The sequence below is a fragment of the Glycine soja genome, chromosome 1 (assembly GCF_004193775.1).
Source record: "Glycine soja cultivar W05 chromosome 1, ASM419377v2, whole genome shotgun sequence".
NCBI lineage: Eukaryota > Viridiplantae > Streptophyta > Magnoliopsida > Fabales > Fabaceae > Glycine > Glycine soja.
In genome coordinates this window covers 43,596,021-43,617,886 of record NC_041002.1, presented here as the reverse complement: position 1 = coordinate 43,617,886, position 21,866 = coordinate 43,596,021, and the positions used below count along the sequence as shown (strand labels likewise).

At 34.5% G+C, this 21,866-nt stretch overlaps 1 protein-coding gene and 1 pseudogene across 1 annotated transcript; one reads left to right on the top strand and one right to left on the bottom strand.

The window, feature by feature from the left end:
- Nucleotides 1-4,458: 4,458 nt before the first annotated feature.
- On the top strand, nucleotides 4,459-4,911 carry LOC114380211. Its single transcript, XM_028339231.1, has one exon. It carries the CDS (start codon nucleotides 4,459-4,461, stop codon nucleotides 4,909-4,911), a length of 453 nt encoding a protein of 150 aa, XP_028195032.1.
- Nucleotides 4,912-18,530: 13,619 nt separating this feature from the next.
- LOC114380140 lies at nucleotides 18,531-19,888 on the bottom strand (annotated as a pseudogene).
- Nucleotides 19,889-21,866: the final 1,978 nt, after the last annotated feature.

Genomic DNA, 21,866 nt, shown 5'->3' with positions numbered 1-21,866 from the left:
ATATTTACACTGGTCTACCGTGTAATAACTTTACATAATTCAATAATTTTTAAGAGAAAAAATGCTATAGGTAATATAAAAAACTTTACATTATCATTCAATTACAATTTATTATTTATAATAAATTTATTAATTTTATAATAATTACTTTAAAAATTATATTAATAATAAATTATAATGAGTATAAAGATATTTTATATTATATTTACATGACTATTAAATTTAAATTTTAATTAAAAATGTTATCTTAAAACTTACTAGCCAGATTAAACCTCCTTTCATCTATATATAAATCATATTTAAAAAAAATATTTATTTAAAATTATTTATTACTTTTTATTGGCACCAAATTTTAGATAAATAAGATATTAATTTATATTTAAATAATCTTATAGTCAACATTTACTCGTATATCTTAACTTAAAGTACAATTATTTTCATGATTTCTTTTTAATTTTGGAAAGAGGAAAAAAAATACAATTAAACCAAATAAATATTATAAAAAAATAATGTCCTTGAGGGTGTATTTAAAAATTAGGAAGACGAGAACAAAAAGCATCAAAAAGTAAAAATAGAACAGGAAATCAAAGAGAATAAGGGGCGTTTACTTGTGATTTATTACCTATTTTAATTTTTTTTTTGTTTTTAATTTTAATTACAAAATTATCACATTTTTTTTCAATTTGTTCCCTGTTTATTACCAAAATCTGTTTCCTGTTTTTGAATATTTGTACACGAAACAAAGACAAAATATATTTTATATTTCTTGCATAAATCTTTGAATATAGGAAATAGATCGAAAGCAATGTGTTGTTAGTTAAATAAAGAAAATATAAAATGAAAATAGGAAATAAAACACAAGTAAACATCCCCTAAATGATTAATTACTGTGATTATATTTCAATAATCCCCCACATATTGTAAGACTCACCTAAATGTTCAATAATTTTTTTATTTGAATAAAAACTTTTTAAAGAAATATAAATAGTTGTATTCTAGAATAGCATTTTTCTATGAAATTTTATCCCACTATACACACGTAGACTACATTATTTAATTTATTCGTTGTGAATATCTATAAAACTACGTGCATTTAGCTTATAGGTTGCATATTTGCGATGATTATAGAAATTATGGATACTAAATCCAGATATGAGATTTAACTGTTTTAAGTGAGATTACATGCTCAAATTTCTTTTTTATTTTTATTTAAAAAACTCCAATATATCTACTAAGATTTTCAAATTATTGCAGTATCCAATCTCTGCATATAAACGACATAATCGTTTATTGGAGACATGACCAAACCAAAGTGGGGACGTGGGGTATGTTCTGATTTGTATGTTCTAAGTTCTATTCTGTACCAAACTACATGTAGAAGAGAGAGTAACGATCAAAGTGATAATTGTGATAATCAGTAACTCAGGGAATAGGGCTCCACATAGTGCCCCCATAGCTTTAGTGGGAGTTTTCCACTTCGATATTGCCTTGATCTGAATAATGCAACCAACGTGAGACCCGGATCAAGCACCCTATCCTCACACTCGTAACAAGGGAAACTCATGATCCACGTTCATTTAGTAGCAGCCACAATCTTTGTCCATGGGTGATTCTTGCTTTTTTTTTCTTTTTTTCATTAAGTTTGCCCTTAATTTTTTCTTTAAGACAGGTCTGGGTTTAGAAATTTACTCTTAAACTAGTATTTTAGTATATGCATTACACAAAATAAATATTTATTTTATATAATTAAAATTTGTAATAAATAAATATTTTTTATGAAAATAATAAATTTAAAAAGATAAAAAGTTAAGTAAATGACTAAAAACATTATGGTGAAGAAAAACTTCCTAAAAAGTTTTAGATTTATGATAGCTATTCACCTAATATCATTCATATATTGAGAGGGTTTTGAGTTATGATAAATAATTTATAATATGATATAATGTTATTTTTAATTATTAAAAAATTATATAAAAAATATTGGCATTTTAGTTTGAACTAAGAATATTAATTGAAAATGATAAATTAAAAGAGATAAGAAGTTAATAAAAAAATTTTAAAAATGTTCTCAGGGAAGCTAAAGACGCTTTAGTTCAATATAACTATTCTCATTTCTACCTAGAGAAGGATAAAGGGACTTTTTTTTTTTGAGTTGAGGGATTAATCTCATTTAATGGATCTTAAAATCATTAATTAATATTTAAAGGTTTAAATATGTTTAGATATATCATAAATATAGTGATTATTCTTCTAATATTATTCTTTTAAATTTGATATGAAATTACTAGAAATACATAATTTAAGTATTTTATTTTGAGATCGTCCTTATACCAAAGTATAATGATCCAAAGACGATTAAGGACTTAAGGTCAATAGCCCTTTCCAACGTGGCTTATAAAATACTTTCAAAGACAATTGTCAACAGATTGAAAGGTGTTCTACACAAGTGCATCTCTAAAGAGCAAATAACATTCATCCCAACTGCTTAATCTCGGACAATATTCTTGTAGCTACGGAGGTAGTCCATTACTTGAAATGCAAAACATGGGGAAAGAAAGGAGAGATGACACTTAAAATAGATATAAGCAAAGCTTATGAAAGGGTAGACTTGGGCTACCTTACGGCTATCATGGCTAGAATGGGATTCTTTCAACGCTGGATTCAATAGATGTCGATGTGCCTATCATCATTTGTATATATTGTTCTTGTTAATGGAGAGGATGTTGGTCCGGTGAATCCAGGGAGAGGCTCAAGGTAGGGGGTCCACTGTCCCCCTACCTGTTTATCATTTGTGCTAAAGGTTTAACATCACTTTGGAAGCATGGAATGGCCATTGGAGATTTGCATGGGGTAAGGATTTGTAGGGTTCCCTGGTTATATCTTATATGCTATTCGCAGATGACTGTTTTCTATTCTTTCAGGCGCCTCCGAAAGAAGGCGAGGTGATGCGACACATTCTAAGCTTGTACGAACTAGCCTCTGGGCAAAGCATTAACTTGAATAAGTCTAAAATTTTCTATAGTAGAAATGTGCCATCAAATGTACAAAATACTATTACTAATATTATGGGTGCAGAATGTCTAGGCATGGGGAGGTATCTTGGAGTTCCATCGTTAGTTGGTCGAAGTAAAAGGGCGGTGTTTGGGCACGTAAGGGACAAGGTTTGGAAGCGTATTCAATCATGGGAGGGCCATTGGCTCTCTAGTGCAGGAAATGAGGTTATGATCAAGGCTGTCCTTCAGGCTATTCCAACATATTATATATCCATCTATTTGCTTCCTGATAGCCTCGTAGATGAGATACATATATTGCTAAATTGTTTTTGGTGGAACTTGAAGAAGGACACTCAAGGAGGCATAAAGTAGTTGAGGTAGGAAAAACTAGTGTTGAAAAAGGAGCTGGGAGGCATGGGATTTCAAAATATAAGAGTGTTCAATTTGGCACTCTTGGGTAAGCAAGGATGGTCACTCATCAACAAGCCCAATTCGTTAGTGGCTAGGGTGTTGAAAGCAAGGTACTACCCTCAAATTGATTTCATATATGTGTCTATTGAAACTAATTCAAGCTATTCGTGGATGAGCATTTGGACATCAAGAGCGGTAGTGAAGGAAGGGATAGGGTGGAGAATCAGTAATGGTAATAGAGTGTGCGTTTGGCAAGATCTTTGGCTTAAAAATGATGTGAGTTCTTTGGCCAGAATCTTAATGCATGTTGTTGACCCCCATCTCATGGTTAATGACCTTATTGATGTGGGTCAAGGGTGTTGGAACAATAGATTAGAGAAGGCCTGTATGCACCATGATGATGCTCAGAATGTGAAAAGAATTCCATTAGTAGACACTTACAGGGGGAAGATATGGTGATTTGGAGATTCAACTTAAATGGAACATACTTTATAGCGTTGAGGGAAACACTAGCCTTGTGAGGAATGAAATGGTTGTAATTCTGCCTTGATGAAGTTTTTATTTGCTAACCTTTTTCATCTCCATGTGTATTCCTTCATGCTTCCATCACAAGATCAAGACAAATGCAAACTCAAGATCAGTCATTGAAAGGTTTGAAAGGATTCGCAATTATCTCATGTGTTGATACACTCAAAACTTGTGTTTTTCTTGAGGACAATCAAATGTTTTAATTTGAAGGAGTTGATAACTGTAAAATCTGAGTTAATTTGATAGTCAATTTTGGAGTCCCAGAGTGCTGATCAACGATGGAGGGATGCACTTCTGCAATGCACAATTGCAGAAGGTTCTAGGACACTATAATGTCAGACATAAGGTGGCTTCACCTTATCATCCCCAGACCAATAGCCAGACAAAGATGTCTAATAGAGAATTGAAGAGAATCCTGGAAAAGACCGTCACATCTTCAAGGAAAGATTGGGCAACAAAGCTGGACAATACTTTATGGGCCTACAAGACTGCATTCAAGACTCCCATAGGCCTTTCACCATTCTAGATGGTTTATGGGAAGGCGTGTCACTTGCCAATGGAGTTGGAGCACAGGACTTACTGGGCCCTCAAAGTCCTAAATTTTGACAGCTCACAATCTAGAGAGAAGCGAAGATTGAAGCTACTGGAGCTAGAGGAAATGAGGCTCAATGCATATGAATCCTCCAGGTACTATAAGCAGAAGAGGAAGATGTATCATGAAAAGAAGCTGCTAAAGAAGACCTTTCAGCCAGGACAACAAGTGCTATTGTATAATTCAAGGATAAGGCTCTTCCCTGGGAAGCTCAAATCCAAGTGGTCAGGGCCATTCATGGTCAAAGAAGTGAAGTCATTCAAAGCAGTGGAGCTGATAAATCCTGCCACATCTGATCCTGAGAAGACTTGGATCGTCAATGGTCAAAGGTTGAAGATCTACAATGGTGGTGATATCGAGAGGGTGACCACCGTCATCCATCTCTAAGACCCTTAAAGGGGGTCTCATGTCAAGCTAGTGATGTTAAATAAGCGTTTACTGGGAGGCAACCCAACATTTCTTACCTTTTCTTATCTTTTCTTTTCTTTTCCTTTATTTTATTTTCTTTTCTTTAATGCATAGTTGTTTTTCATTTTTTTTAGGATAAATAGATGAGTACTTGCCACAGTCCAAGGGGTGGAGGGCATTTAGGAATAACTGAAAACATGAATGATGATGTCACTCAGGCGCTAAGCGCGGATCCTCGCGCTTAGCGTGCTCACCGCGGGACCTGTGCTCAGCGAGCATTCTCCCGCTAAGCACGATATAATTTTCAAATCTGGGAGGGAAGACCAAAGGACGTCGTCCTTTGTGCGCTAAACGAGCCTTACTCACTAAGCGCGAGAACCATAACTGCAGACAGTTCGAGAACTGCATAAAAACCTTTTCCCCTTCCCTCATTTTTTTATGCAAACCTCTGCACTTCTCTCCCTCAAGTTTTCTCTTTACCTCAACCAAATCCACTCCCCATAGCACCAATCAGTTGCATTGCATTCTATTCACCACAGCTGATTCCTCTTACCACATTTGGCCTTCACGTCATTCATAAATCTTACATCTTTGCCTGCACACAAAACATACATTAGGTATTTGAATTTGTTTAGGTTTTATTTGTCATACTCATGCATTGTGCTATTTTTTGTAGGTTTAATCTCTCTAAGCTCTTGCCTATGGCTTAGGGAGAAGTTACATTTTGGGAGAAGAAGGAATTTGGAAGGATTTGGTATGAACTCGCTAAGCCGCCACTTTGCACTTAGCGAGTTCATGAGTTCTGGCCTGTAGGCTGAAGAACGCGCTAAGCTGGCGTGTCACGCTTAACGCATTCAACAATTGAGAGGAAGGCCCCTGGGCTTAACGCCCTAATTTGCACTAAGCCCCAACACCCCCTGAGGTGCTGGTGCACAGGCTTAGTGCCACCTCGCGCTAAGCCTCCACTCCAGTGTACTTGGCTTAGCGAGACCCTTGTGCTAAGCCCACAAACTTCATGCACTGGCGCTAAGTGCCCACTGGCGGCTTAGCGCCCTTATCATTTTTTGTTTGCTTATTGCACCATATTTTTACTAACCTCAATCTTGTTTCTGTTAGTTTGCAGATGGCTTCACGAAAGCGCAGAGCGATGCTCACTCATCCGCAGGAGAGGGAGCCCGCATGGGACTCCTCTCGATTCACATTCGAGGTGGCCTAGCACAGATACTAGGACAACGTTCACCTCCAGAAAATTCTTCCGGAGAGGAACGTGGAGCTCGCCCCCACCATGTACGATGAGTTTTATGGGGAGCTTCAGAGCCGACTGTGGCACTGCCGATTGACACGCCTCCCAGAAAAAGGATCGATGTCGCTCTAGTATGAGAGTTCTATGCAAATGCCTACGATCTAGAGGACAACACGCCCAAGTTCTACAAGGTCTGGGGAAAAGTCATTTGATTTGATGCAAAGACATTGAATGACTTTTTGGAGACCCCCGTCATCATCCTAGAGGGGGAGGAGTACCCCACCTATTCCTAGTACCTACACACCTACTCATACCACCAGGCTATGGCAGTCAGGCTATGCACACCAAGTGGTCAGTTCATTCTGAACACCGATGGGGATCCATGGAAGCTGTTACGGAAGGCCTCACCATGTTGGCCCAGACATGGAGCATCCTAAGCTACTTCAACCTCGCTCCCACCTCTCTCACCTCTGATCTGAATGTGGACAGGGCTCGACTCATCTATGGGCTGGTGTCACAAATGGATATGAACTTGGGCAACATGATTTCAGGACAAATTACACAAATAGCCTAGTCCAACACCTCCCTGCTCGGATTCTCGATGTTGATCACGACCTTGTGCGACATTCAGTGGGTCACTTCAGACACCCTAACCTTCGAGTCGCTAAGTCTCGTGATCAACTTAGCATACATCTGGGAGAACTGCTGGAACCTAGCAGATCCTTCCATCATTTTCCCAAGTCCGAGCCAAAGCCGCTCCAAACGCAGCTCCAGTCCCTCCACCACCAGTTCCTCCACCATCAGCTGCTCCACCTGTCACCACCAGCCAGCCTTCCTCTTCCTTCTCAACCCAATAGGAGCCTCTCGCCTAGATGATGCAATGCATCTATCATGGCCAACGCCTAATCATTGAGAACATGCATCAGCTTGCCATCCACCTTGTCATGGATCCTCTACTGGTGACACTAGAGGACTTCATCCAGTGAGTTGCTTGGCCGGGAGTCCAACCTTCTACTGATGAGGGGTGATACCTCTAGCGTTGGAGATGCTGCAAATGCCAGAGCTGACATTGATTATGTTGCAGATCTTACAGCAGCTCAAGGTGAGTGGGATCCATGGCCTACATAGGATTGAGTATGGGCCACCTCTTTCTTTTCTTTTTCTTTATTTCTTTTATTTTAGTATTTTAATTTTCTTTTAAATTTCAGTGTACTTTCTTTTTCAATAATGATAATTTAATTTCAGCAGTTAATTTCATTTCAGTTATTAAACAAATAAAAAAATTGCATGATAGACATAGGGAATCAGTAATTAGCTGTGACTTATTCTGGATGAATTGATGCACGAGATACATTGTGTACTGATGAGATAATGGTGAAGGCTCTGATTTTGTGAGCAGGTGCCATTGTGAGTGATGAAGTATGAATCAAAAGCACAAGAGTAAAGAGGTTAGCACATCTGAACGGAAATCATGGTAGGGTAAGCCAAGCACGTCATAAATGTCCGGTGAGATGTGTGACCTTATAACTGTGAGAGAACGATTGTACCTAATTTCTTAATTTTGCATGATTCTGAGATTGTGTGAGTACATACATATGGTGGAAATGATCAAGGCCTTGTTTGATTTTCTCAGCCATTGAGCCAAATAGCCAACCTGTACTAAAATGAATCCCTTGCACCCTGTTGAGCCTAATATAATAAATTGTTTTGAAACCTGAGTCGAATGAAATTAATGACCACCTTATCTTAGGTTTTAGGAGAGCACGAGTCAAGACAAATTTACCTTTAATTTAGGGGAGTTGGATTTTTGGTATTTGGTGAAAAATTGTGTTTCATGAACATCACTAACAACACACACTTAAATGTAAAGTATGATGAGTTGCTACAATATCAGTTCTATTTAAAAAAAAAAACTTGTGTTCAAATAAAGAGCTGATAGCAATTAAAGTGCCAAATAAATTTTGTGTGCTATTAGGAAAAAAAGGCAAGTTGGGGGCTGTGCAATATAAAGTCATGGGTTATCAGAAAAACATGAGGTAAGTGCTCTCTTAGAACTTAATTTTGTTTCCAAAGAAAAACCATGAGTTCTTTGTTAGAAGAGCCACATTACAAGCCTAAAAAGTCCTTAGTGAACCACAATATGTATGTATGATTGCTTTAACTGAGAAGAAGTGAAAATTTGGGAACATTAATTTAGTTGTTAAACTTACTTTTTAGCTGAGACACTTGTGTGCTGAGGGAAACACTAGCCTTGTGAGGAGTGAAGTGGTTTGCCTTGATGGAGTTTTTATTTGCTAACCTTTTTCATCTTCATGTGTATTTCTTCATGCTTCCATCACAAGATCAAGACAAATGCAAACTCACAATCATTCATTGAAAGGTTTGAAAAGATTAGCATTTATCTCATGTGTTGGTACACTCATAACTTGTCTTTTGCTTGAGGACAAGAAAATGTTTTAATTTGGGAGAGTTGATAATTGTGAAATCTGAGTTAATTTAATATTCAATTTTGGCTAATAATGATTGTAATTTCTTTACTTTACTATTGTTTATAATGAAATAAGGAAGAAATTAACATCTTTGCAAATTTTGATTGGCAAAAGTCAAAAGAAGAAGATTTCAAGTGATTTAGAGGAAAATTGATGCAAAAACTGAAGAAAAAGAATTGAAGAAGAATTGGAAGAATTGGACAGCTCGCCCAACACGCAATCTAGGCTTAGCGGGCAAGTTTAGGCTTAGCACGCAGTCTCGCTCAGCGCGCAATTTAGGCTTCGCACGAAGAAGGCCCATGAGGAAGCCCAAAGGCGCGCTTAGCACGAAAATCCGTACTGAGCGTGAAGTTAGTGTGAAAAGTAAGCTACGTTAGGCCTATAAAAAGAGTAGGAAGCAAAAGGAAAAGACACACTGATCTCAGAGCTCTCTAGTGAAGAAATCCAAAGCCTGAGCTTTTCCTTTAGGGGAAATCTGTCTTAGCCATTCCTCCGTTTCTTTCTCTTAGTCATCCAATCCCTTCTTCCATCCATATTAGCCCTTGAAGTGTAAAGCCTCTCATGGCTATGAGAGGCTAAATCCCATTGTTGGGACTCTGGCAGGCCAAACTCTTGTAATGTAACTCTTTCTATTATCTATTTAATGTAATTCTGTTTCTATTATTCTTCTCTGTGCTTTTACGTTATTATGGCCTGATCATCCATATGATGTTTAGAGGGTAATACATTGAAAAATGTTTATTTTCTAAAGAACTGGAGAAGGGTATCTAAATAAATTCATTGCTAGAAATAGATTGACATTTGTTTTGCCCAAATTTTGCATCTCTTGTCTTAATGTGGTTTATTATTTTTATCTTTGCAAAGAAATTTGGAAGAAAAGAATAAACAAACTAGGCTCTTCGTGCTGGAAACCAAAGATAGAGTGTCTTAGTAGATGTGAGTAAAAACATAGATTTTATTAGATAGAGAAAATATTTTATATTGCATTACAAGTAGTTTTGGCATGTTAGGCTCCAACATTATCACATTCTGACTTCATCTTTTCGCATTTAAATTATTGTTTATTTTTCTTGTTATCTTTTTCTTTTCCTTTTACCCCAATTTTCACACTTATAATTCCTTTTATCTTCTTTCTCTTCTAATTGCTCAATAATTAGGTTTGCATCACTTTAAGTATAACCAAAGTCCTTGTGGATTCGACACTTGGACTTCCATTATAACTTTACTACCTATGACAAATTGGTACACTTGCCAACAAGTTAACATATGTGCATTAGAGATGATAAAGGCCAATTCGTCATGGCATCTTCTTCAAATTTTTCATGTCTCACAGAGGTAGTTGAGGGAGAAGATATAACACTTCGAGAAGCTTTGAGATGGCTCTGAGAGCTGGATATTGAGGAAGCCATTTTAGAAATGGATTGTCAAACAAGTTGTTTTTAATGTTAATAACAACATATGCTATAACTCAGAGTTAGGGATTACTGTTTTGTAGTGCAAGAATTTGATTAAAGAGTCTCCAAACCTTTTGGTTTGTTTTATGAGGAGGCTAGCGAATGTAGTTGCTCATAGTCTTGCTAGGGTAGCTAATTCTCATGCTGGTCACCAACTTTACAATAGTTTGCCTAATTGTATTGATCATCTCATTGATTTGGAAATAATGAGTATGTTTCCATAAAAAAATGTTTTATTTTCAATGGGCCTAAGGCAAAGGCCTAAATGTTGCAATATGCATAGTCCTGGCACTTGTATTTGCAAAATAAACCATCTCAACATAGGAAAAATCAATCACGTATTAATAGGGATATATCATTATAGTTCACTTTTATCTATGGGGCAAAGGAAACTGAATCTTTTTCATTTTGTGACTTCTCATATCAAATTCGTATTCAATAATTATAAATCATGAAATAAGCAAACATATTGTAACACCAAGAGTTATTCCACAAACACTATCTTGAACAAATTAGAATATTTTAATTGACATGAAGAAACTCTTGCAACACATAACTTGTCCAATATTCCTTAAAAACCTAACACACCAATATTGAATGAGTTTGAAAGTATAGGGGAAAATTATTATTGTTAATGATATTTTATAAGAATGTAACTAAATATCACAACAAAAGAAGAAAAATTAATGAAATATTACTAGTTTTTTTATTGGAAACATGCTTATATTATATATGTTCTTACTGGTTTTGGCAGAACCATCTCACGGTGGTGATTCTCCATGAGTTCCTCCATGAACAAGGGTGGGAGTACCTACAAAGACACTCCGACGGTCAAGTTAGAAGCATAGAGATAGATAGGTAGATAAGTGTATGGGTTAGAATGAGAATAGAATACCTAAACTTTGATCATCTTCTTTTTATAGAGGGGAAATTGGGTACCTAGATCTCAGTTTCCCTTTGTAATAAAGGAAAGGTATAATCTTTATCTTATCTTTCCTTAAATAATATATATTTCCTAGATTTGTAGACCACCTGTTATCTTTTAATTGACAGATAGAGTTTTTCCTCTTTCCTTATTTAAACTGCTAGTCTATTTCTAAGTTATCGACTAGATCAAATGTTGTGTATGATGTTCTGTCGATTCTGAGTAATAAACTACTAAGGCCAAGTAATGGCTTGCCAAGTCCGAGTAGAACAAGTCCCACAATCTCTAAAGCGGGCTGTAAGAGCTATAATTCTTCAACCTTGGATTCTTTCAAACAAGGTGTTCAAGTTTTTATGCGATATCGAGTTCGGGTAACGAGACACTCGAAGCATCAATCTTTCAACCCTTATGTCCATTTAAGATGCATATAATGTTTTCACGCATTTTGAAAAAAGGCGTAATGATAGTGTCCTTTGAATTTTGAAACATTTGATAGGACAACTAAGAGTCGCATCTCTTCCCAACCGTTGATCTATAGGTTTTGGGAAAAGATCTAACAGTCCAAATAGGTACGTCTTTTTGTTTGTCAGAAGATTCCAGAACACTATATGAAGGTGGGGAATTCCTTCTCACTTCACTGTTCCTTTTCTGGCCATCCTTCTTATCTTCAGGATCAACTTTCTTTTCTCCAATGTCTTTTCCATTTATTTCTTCTTCATCCAGGTACGTTGTTGTCAACCCTCTAATATTTCCTTTTCTGGGGAGGGTTCTGCTCGCTCCAGCGATGGTCGAATGTTGTCACCGGAGGTCAGTCCACCTTCATGGTGATTTTGACATTGTTAGGAACCAAGTTTTCGACGTTTTTGTTGGTGATGTCATCATTGGAGGCGTCCCGATCCCTCTTAATGCTAGTGCCATCGTCCCTATAAGTGGTGCAGCTGCTGGGAAAGGGTGTTGTTCCTATTCTAGTGTGCATTTTATTCCTATGGAGGATGAGGCTGAATCCCCTCTACCAAATGCTCCTCAAATGTTATAGATTTAGACTTGGAGGCAATAACTATTCAAATGATCCGACATAGGTCGCTCATTCTTCCTCTAAGAAAACCTATTTCAGTTAAGGGGTTTCCTTCCATTATTCTCCTGTATTACTACTAGGTTCATGAGGAAGTTGGATTCTACCCAAGTAGTTTCCTAACTTACTTGTTTGATTTCGAGTTCCTTGAGTTGGTTGAGTTATTTCACGTTGATCTCTCGAATGTTATGTATGTTGAGTCTTGCTGGGAAAATGAATATGTTTTCATGCGTGATTTTTTGTGTGAGACTCATTTTACATACATGTATTCATCTTTTCCCTCCACACTTCACCTTACTGTCGCCTTTGACAAGTTTGAGGTTGATGTGTTGAGGGAGTTAAATGTTGCTCCTACCTAGTTGCATCCGAATGCCTAGGTGGCCATGTGTGCCTTCAAGGTGTTATGCGACTTGTTTTTTATCATCCTAACTACCCCCAAATTCCTTCATCATTATACTGTGAAGGAAAATAAAAGTGGTGGTTGATTATCCTTTACCAGCATTTCCGATAAGGCAGTCATAGGACCCTATACTACCTTGTACAAAAATTTCAAGGGTTATTTCTTTCGAGTACACCTTGGACCCAAACCTATGCCCATTTACTTTACTTGGAAATGGGTTCTGATGTAACGACCCCAAATGCCATTACATGAAATACTAAGGCTTTAACATAGAAAGATTCATTTTTAGTCCCTTTAAAACTCTTGAATCAGTCTAATCCATGAAAATACGTGTACTTTTATTTTTTCATGCATATAAGTGCATCATATAAACATCACCCATGAGAAAGGTCCTCAAGTTGTAAAACATATAGTTGTGTATGCTCCAAGATACTTCATCATCAAAACATCATGAACAAATCTCCAAACAAAACTCAAGGATCCCATCAAGGGAATAAATACAACATAGATCCATGAAGATGTATAAATCATAAACTGATCCCCACCAAGACAAAATATAAATAAATGACAAAAGGTCGGATGTCGCCCCTAAGTCCACCACCAAGTCTACATCAACCACAAGTGACATGCTCCTTAAAGGCTACATCATAATCTGCTCATGTATCAAATGACACGATCTTCACAATTCAATATAAAATGCAAGGGTAAGCTCATTTTAAAAGAAAACAACACATAAAAGAACTATGAGATCAAGATGTTAAAAAAAGATATAGAAATCCTCTATTGTTTTAATAGTCATGTACTAATACAACTGCTCAAGTAACACATCATTCTTAAGTCACAAATATCAATGCAGATGTCTAACTATGATGTTATGTTATGTTGGCTCTTTACCCTCAAAAGATTCACATTTTGAGCGATTAAGCCAAGTACATCCCTTAACATAGTTGCACTCTATGATATGACCATTTGTGGAGACTTGCATGAACCTTGTGGAAGAAGTGTGGTTTTATCAAAAATGGGTGAGCGTGGGTAGTGACTTACCTCAGTAAGACTTGCAAAGACCTTAACCTATCTAGGGATTCGCCCACCCATCCATTCTATAGACCTATTCGGTGTTAGCCATCATGAAAACCTCCAACACTAGGTTGAAGGCCTTGTTAGCACCCTTAACTTACGTGCCTACTCATATTCGATGTCATTCATCAATGCATATATGTTATGATCATTCAAATTAATATCATGTGTCATCCCAAATTCATTCACCAATACCAACATCATAAGAGGTTGTAACATCATAGATTCATCATTCATATGTTCATTATACTCGTGAACCCGCCTATAGTTCAATAAGCATAACAAGACATTCCAACACCTTGAATTCTTGCAAACAACACACCAAAGCTCATGAATATGAATCTCATGATCTCAACATAAAATCAACTCTAATAATAAAATAACATCATCTTAACCAGATCTCATATCATCATAAATTCATTAAGATCTAAATATAGTTAATTTATGCAAGGAAAACAATCATTAAACACATCCACATCAAAATTGGTCATTGGACTCAACTTACCACTAGACTCAAAACTGACAATTGAACTAAAAATAACTCATTGGACTCATAATGATCATTGGACTAAAAAATGATCACTGAACTCAAAACTAATCACTAGATTCAAAATGGCCGCTGGACTCAAAACTAATCATTAGACTCAAAATGGTCACTAGACTCAAAATTGATCATCAGATTCAAGATGGTCACTGGACTCAAAATGGTCACTAAACTCAAAATCGATCATTGGACTCAAAATGGTCATTAGACGTAAAATGGTCACTGGATGTGACACCAGATGCTGGACATGGAAATGATCCCTGGATGCGACACGGGATGCTAGACGCAAAAAGGATCACTGGACGTGACATTGGACACTGAACGCGAAAATGGTCATTGGATGTTGGACACACACTAGATGCAAATTATGTAGAATTTCAAAATTTCTGTAGAGTTGACCTCTGATGGCTTCCAAATCATCCCAAAACAAACTCAAACACTTTCCCATCAATTCCAAATACATAAACAACAACATCAAAACACTTCACAAATAGGAACTTTTAATCAATATTCATCCAATAAACAACAACCCAAATTTTAAAACTCAACCTCAAATGCTCAAACTTCCATTTTTAACAACATGATTCATTTTGCAACAACCTTGAAACCAATTCACAACAACCTAAGCAAAAAGGGATGATGACTCTTTAAAGAAGAAAGGGAAAAAGGAGTGAGCTTTGGGTCCAAGTGAGGAACTTTCTTTCAATCCCACAACAACCACACTCTACCAGCATCAACTCAACCCCAAAGCAAACCAAAAACAGAATCAAAACCCTTAAAACCAAGTTTTTCCATGAAAGTTCATGGTTGCTCTAGGGAAAACAAAAATGAACTCAAAGAGAGGAAGAATGTGAGATTATCTCACCTAGGGTCAGTTAACAACCACTATAAGGAGGAGAAAAGAGTTCTCTTTTTGCAAAACACCAAGGTTCTAGGTACTCTAATGGTGGTTCTTGGAGAATAAATAATTGTGAGGAGAAGTGTGTTGAGAGAGAAAGAGAGTTTCAACACAAAATGAGGGTTTTATGGAGATATAAGGCTGAAAAGGTTTTTCCTTCTAACACCTAAGTATCTGCTAAACTCACATCCCTTTCACTAACCATCACAAGCCCATTTTTAATTTTTACTGCAACATTATTCATTTTTTATATTTATATTTAATAATACTTTCATACTATATTATTCTTCCAATGACTAAAATTTTAATTAAATAATGTCTCTTAATTATAATATGTAACTGCTAATTAAATTAATTTATAACTATATGGCATTCATTACAAATTCAAACAACTTATTACATTTTATTAAAATTTTGAATTATCAAAACTCAATACTAATTCTAATACAATTATTATTACATTTCATTATGATAAAATTTTCTGAATTTATTTTTATTAAAATATTTGATAAAAACTTTAATTTCATTGTCATACAGTTTTTTATGAGTATTTTGTTGTCATTCTATGATACCAAACACATATGTTTAAATTTAAAATAAATTTTAATGATATTTTTTAAAATACCTAAATTCAAAATATAATTTTTTTTTGTTACAATTAAAATATACTTTAATTTTAAATAACTCCTCAATCATATATAATTTTAATAAATTACATCTTGATAGTTAAAAACATTAAAATAACCTGCTTTTAATTTAACAGTGTTATGAGATTTAATTTAAGATCTTATCTATATCTTTTTACATTACTATATAAAAGTATTGTCTTAAAAATATAGAAATAAGGTGTTATTCAAGTGCAAATTGTACTCTACCCCCTCCTTTTTCATACAAAAATATTCTTTTATGATATTTATATTTACTAATATTCACATACTATTTATTATTCCAATAACTTACATTTAAATCAATTTTAAAAAAAAAACTTACATTTAAATCAAATTTAGTATCTTTATTACAATACATAACCACGAATGAAATATAATATATAATTATTAAGTACTGATTACAAATTATTGAAGCATTATTATCACATTTAATTAAAACTTCAAATTATCAGTTATTGAATACAATTCTTATAGGTTGAAAAAAATGCACTTCTAATACAAATATTACATTTTATTATAACGCAATTGTTTGGATGATTTTATGATATTAAAATATTTGATACAAAATTAAATATAATATATAATTATTAAGCACTGATTACAGATTATTACAGCATTATTATCACATTTAATTAAAACTTCAAATTATCACGTTACTGAATACAATTCTAATAGGGTTGTAAGAAAAAAAATGCAATTCTAATAGAAATATTACATTTTATTATAACACTATTTTATGATATTAAAATATTTAATAAAAGCTTTAGTTTCATTATTATTCTCTTAAAATATTAAAATATTTAATAAAAATGCAATTCTAATACAAATAATTTTTAAATTTGAAATAAATTTTAAATTTATACTTTTAAAATGTAGCTAAATTTGGAAGACACGTTGAATATCAACTTCTCTCCAACAAAATTAAAATGAAATAAAAATTTCCTCAAGAACGAAGAAGAAGAAGAAGAAGAAGAAGAAGAAGAAGAAGAAGAAGAAGAAGAAGAAAAAAAAAAAAAAAAAAAAAGAAGAAGAAGAAGAAGAAGAAGAAGAAGAAGAAGAAGAAGAAGAAGAAGAAGAAGAAGAAGAAGAAGAAGAAGAAGAAGAAGAAGAAGAAGAAGAAAGAAGAAGAAGAAGAAGAAGAAGAAGAAGAAGAAGAAGAAGAAGAAGAAGAAGAAGAAGAAGAAGAAGAAGAAGAAGAAGAAGAAGAAGAAGAAGAAGAAGAAGAAGAAGAAGAAGAAGAAGAAGAAGAAGAAGAAGAAGAAGAAGAAGAAGAAGAAGAAGAAGAAGAAGAAGAAGAAGAAGAAGAAGAAGAAGAAGAAGAAGAAGAAGAAGAAGAAGAAGAGAAGAAGAAGAAGAAGAAGAAGAAGAAGAAGAAGAAGAAGAAGAAGAAGAAGAAGAAGAAGAAGAAGAAGAAGAAGAAGAAGAAGAAGAAGAAGAAGAAGAAGAAGAAGAAGAAGAAGAAGAAGAAGAAGAAGAAGAAGAAGAAGAAGAAGAAGAAGAAGAAGAAGAAGAAGAAGAAGAAGAAGAAGAAGAAGAAGAAGAAGAAGAAGAAGAAGAAGAAGAAGAAGAAGAAGAAGAAGAAGAAGAATAGCACTATACTTTGAGTTTGATTCTCTCGAAACTCTATCGCAAAGAGTTGATGCTATCTTAGTAAGGATAAAAATAGGTGCTATCTTAGTAAGGATAAAAATAGGCTTACACAAAACTATAATAAAAAAATATCATTTTAACATAAAAACTCAAATAATTGTTATATATCTCATCTTTTATTTCAAACATTATTGATATACACTTTATGTACTTGGACGTCAAGAAGATTTACCTACCATGAGAGACCAACAAAAATAATAAGATCAGAATTGCTACTCAATGAGTAAAGAAACTATCTTTTTAATTTTTCCCACATATTAATTATATATTTTATTCAAATAATAATTTTATTTCAGGTAAATTAATTTTACTTGATAAATCAATGTTGCCTCTATGAGACAACATCAATTTGGAACAATTATTTTATAATAAATATTAATTTTATACTTGTAAGGCTTACATTGCCTTTATGAGACAATATTGACCTGGGAGCAACAATTCAGGTAAATATTAATTTTACTTAAATGTTTATAAAGTCAATGATTCTTCTATGAGACATCATTGACTTAAAAGTAACTGTTCCGAAATAAACATTGACTAAGTCTGTTGAGGACATCTTGAACTCACAAATTTTAGTTAGAATTGGTATAAAGAGCAAATATGTAAATGACTTAGTTGGTATGATAAGTGGATAACATCTTTCCCATTTTAGTAACCAGATCACAAAGAGACGGACTCTCTCTCTCTGTGCGTGTGCGTGTGTGTGTAACCAGATCACAAAGAGACTGACTCTGTGTGTGTGTGACACATGATAAAATGTTGATGTGGCAAGATCTATGTTAATTACGCAAGTGAAATATTAACACTATAATTTTTTGCCTCAACTCTTTTATATATTATAAACAAATCAATAGACAAATATTTATTTTTCCAGATCATTTAACAAGTACATTCAAAACTACTTATTTAATAATATATATTCAATAAATTTTCTATGCCTATAAAAAATAACATCATTTTAATAGATGTCATTTATGAATAAACAAAAATATTTTATCAAATAGTACTTAATAAAATATTATAGAACATATTTTTAAAGTTCTAATTCCTATGTCTTTAAATATTTTTTGGTTTTATTAAAATCAAAACAACTATTGAATTTAGAAAGGGTACATGAAGAAAGATGATTGCATCATGACTTCACTTGCACACTCGTTGATAATCACTAATGCGACCACCTAAGTTGCGTGCGTTTGTCGTCTTTGAGTTATATATTCAATATACATACAAGGGAAGATCCAGCATAGAATTTTGTGAATAAGTTGTCAATACCATACTTTCCATTGCTTCCAAATCAAGAGTGCATAAAAAACAATTCCATGACCAAAAACAATCCCAATTTGACACTAATAAAATTCCAATCAACTGTACAAGCTAACCTTTCTCATTCTTGATGTGACAGTACCTTTGACTCTTTCCCATCAATTTTTCCAGTCAATGGAGGACCATATAGCTTGCCATTGCCTTCAAATGAAGAAGCTGGAAATGATTGAATTTGGGTACTTGTTGGGATCTTTCCCACCAAATGATTGAAGGAGAGATTTAAATATGATATAAATGACAAACTTGCAAGTTGGATAGGAATTTCTCCACTCAGAGAGTTTTGTGACAGGTCCAAGGACTCCAATTGTTTCAGGTTACCTATCGATATGGAATTTCACCAGACACAGCATGGTTTGACAAGTTGAGGACATGGAGTGTTTTGACATCCATTAAATCCTCTGGATAGTCAAGGATAGTCAATTTGAAAGTTAGATTTTGCAAAGGTTCCTCCAACTTGGTCAACAAGTTGTTAGAAATATTAAGATAATTATGTTTTCCATATCAGTTGGGCACTATTCCTCGAATTTGGTTATCTGAAAGATCTAGTTCGACTAATCCAGACAGGTTTCTCAAGAAACTAGGGAATGTTTTCAAGTTGCAGGATGCCAAGTATAGATAGCTAATGCTGGGAAAGGAAAATGGGTCAACATTAGTAACATTCAGATCAACTGATAAGTTGTTGTTTGAAAGGTCTAGTGTAGTTAAATTTTTAAGCTCATCAAAACCTTATTCAGCTGCACTGACCCATTGAACTTGTTCGAAGAAAGTCGGAGGGTAGAGAGTGTACTGAGCTTCAAAACAGATGTTCGAAAAGGTCCGGATAGATTATTGCTACTTAAATCGAGGGTGTCCAATATAGAAAAGGTCACATTTATGAATTTATCAAGTTGACTGAACTGATTGTGGTCAAGCAAAATCCATTGCATGGATGGGAGTGTAAAAATGGATGAAGGAATGCTCCAAGTGAAAAAATTATAACTCAAGTCAATGTAGACAAGATTGTGCAGCCCTTCAAAATGAGACGATGGAATTATACCATTTAAATGATTACCGGAAAGGTCTAAATCAATAAGGTTTTTGGGCATGCCAAATGATGTTATTGGACCGGTGAACTTGTTATGTGACAAATCCAGGTAACTGAGTTTTGTTAGGTTTGACAGTGAATTGGAAATGTTCCGTTAAATCCACAATCAGAGAGATGCAACTCAGATAAGTGTTAAGAGAGCGTGGAAATGCTCCAGCAAAGTGTGCGTCTATAAACTTTAAGGTCTGGAGATGTTGAAGACTGAAAAGAGTACTTGAATCCTCGAGGTTACTCCCAACCAATTGCAACAATCATCACTTGCATTCCACGACTGCAGGCTGCTGTAACTTCCAATGAATGTGAGGTTGTTCTTAAATTGGAGCAGCAAAGACTTCTGATCATCAAGACATTGCCCACCACAAGGAAGTGGTTACAAAGGCACAACCAATACAATGGCATCACCACAAGAGTTGAAACAACCTGAATTTTCATCGTAGATATTTCTATGTGTGACAACAGCAGTTACAAGTTTAATTAATCTGTTCAAAAACTGAAATAAAAATGGTACGTACCTAGTTCAAATGAAACTCACAACTTTTATCTTGTGTTTAGATCAAGAATTTTAAAATTTCAAGGAATTTGAAATGCCTAGAATTTGAATTGCTTTGATTTTAATTTCCTTCATTTTTCAAATGTTTTGTTTGGATAAATCAATTCAAATTTCTTCCATTTTAAATTTTTTGTTTGGATAGGGCAATTCAATTTCCTCTATATGCAAAATTTCAATTTTATATTTTAAATAGATGAAATTTTAATATTAAACTTTATAGAAAATAAACACAATCTAATTTTAAAATATTAATTAAAAAATATTTTCAATTTTTTATAAATATAAAATATTGATAATTTTAATCAGGGTTGTTTTGTCTGACCACAACCAATGATGTTTTTAAACCGACATCAACCAAGGCTATTTTTCGGTCGACATCAAATAGGACTTTTTTTGTCAAAGTATGCTGAGAATATTTGTTAGCTGACGTCAACCGAGACTATTTTTTGACTAACGTTGGTTAAGTCTATTTTTCAGCCGATGTTGACTAGATTTTTTTTATCAACGTCGGCTAGGGTTTGTTTGGTTGACACCAGCTAAGGTCTTTTCAAACGACATTGACCAAGACAATTTTTAACCAACGTTGGCCTAAAAAATCCTAGCAGGCGTTGACAAAAAATCTACCCAATATCAACTAAAAAATAGCTTGTTTGATGCCGACCAATAGAACCTATCCGATGTCGACCGAAAAATATCATTGATCAACGTTGGCCGAAAAATCCCTAGTCGAAGTTGACTAAAAAAATAGTCCTGACCAATGTCGGACAAAAAACCCTACCCAACATCGGCTATAAAATAGTCTTGGCTGATATTGGCTAAAAAATAGCTCTGACCGATGTCAACGGAAAAAACTTTAGTGGATTTCGATTGTAAGAACCTAGTCGATGTCGACTAAAAATAATCATGCTCGATGTCGATCAAAAATACCTAGCTGGTGTTACTAGAAAAAACCCTAGACAACATCAACCAAAAAACCTAGCTAATGTGATTAAGAAATAACTCTGGCTAATGTCAGCCAGAAAATCCTAGTCGATGTCAGCAAAAAAATCCTAATCAGCGTCGACTAAGAAAATCTAGTTGACATCAGTCAAAACACCTTAGCTAACATCGGCTAAAAAATAACCTTAGCAAATATTGACTAAAAATTAGTTTTGGTCGATGTTGGCTGAAAAAACCTAGCTGACGTCGGTTGCAAAATCCTAACAGGTGTTTACTCAAAAGTTAGTCATGACCGATGTCAATAGAAAAAATCTAGTCAACGTTGGCCAAAAAAATCGTTGGTCAACATCAACTGAAAAAAGTCCTTGACCGACATTAGCAAAAATTTCCCATGACTGACGTCAGTGAGAAAATAACCCTAACCAATATCATCTAAAAACAATCTTAGCCAATATCGGCAAAAAATAGCTTTGGTTGATATCATACAAAAAAATTCTAACCAAAAAAACCTCGACCAACGTCAGTGAAAAATAACTTATGTCGATATCGGCCGTAAAAACTTTGGTCACCCGTAGTTGTGAGTGTTGAGCGAGAAAGAATCGCGAGCAAGAATGTGAG

Bases quoted from the DNA above. Each gene is read 5' to 3' on its own strand.
- LOC114380211 (XM_028339231.1), top strand. From the start codon at position 4,459: ATGGTTTATGGGAAGGCGTGTCACTTGCCAATGGAGTTGGAGCACAGG.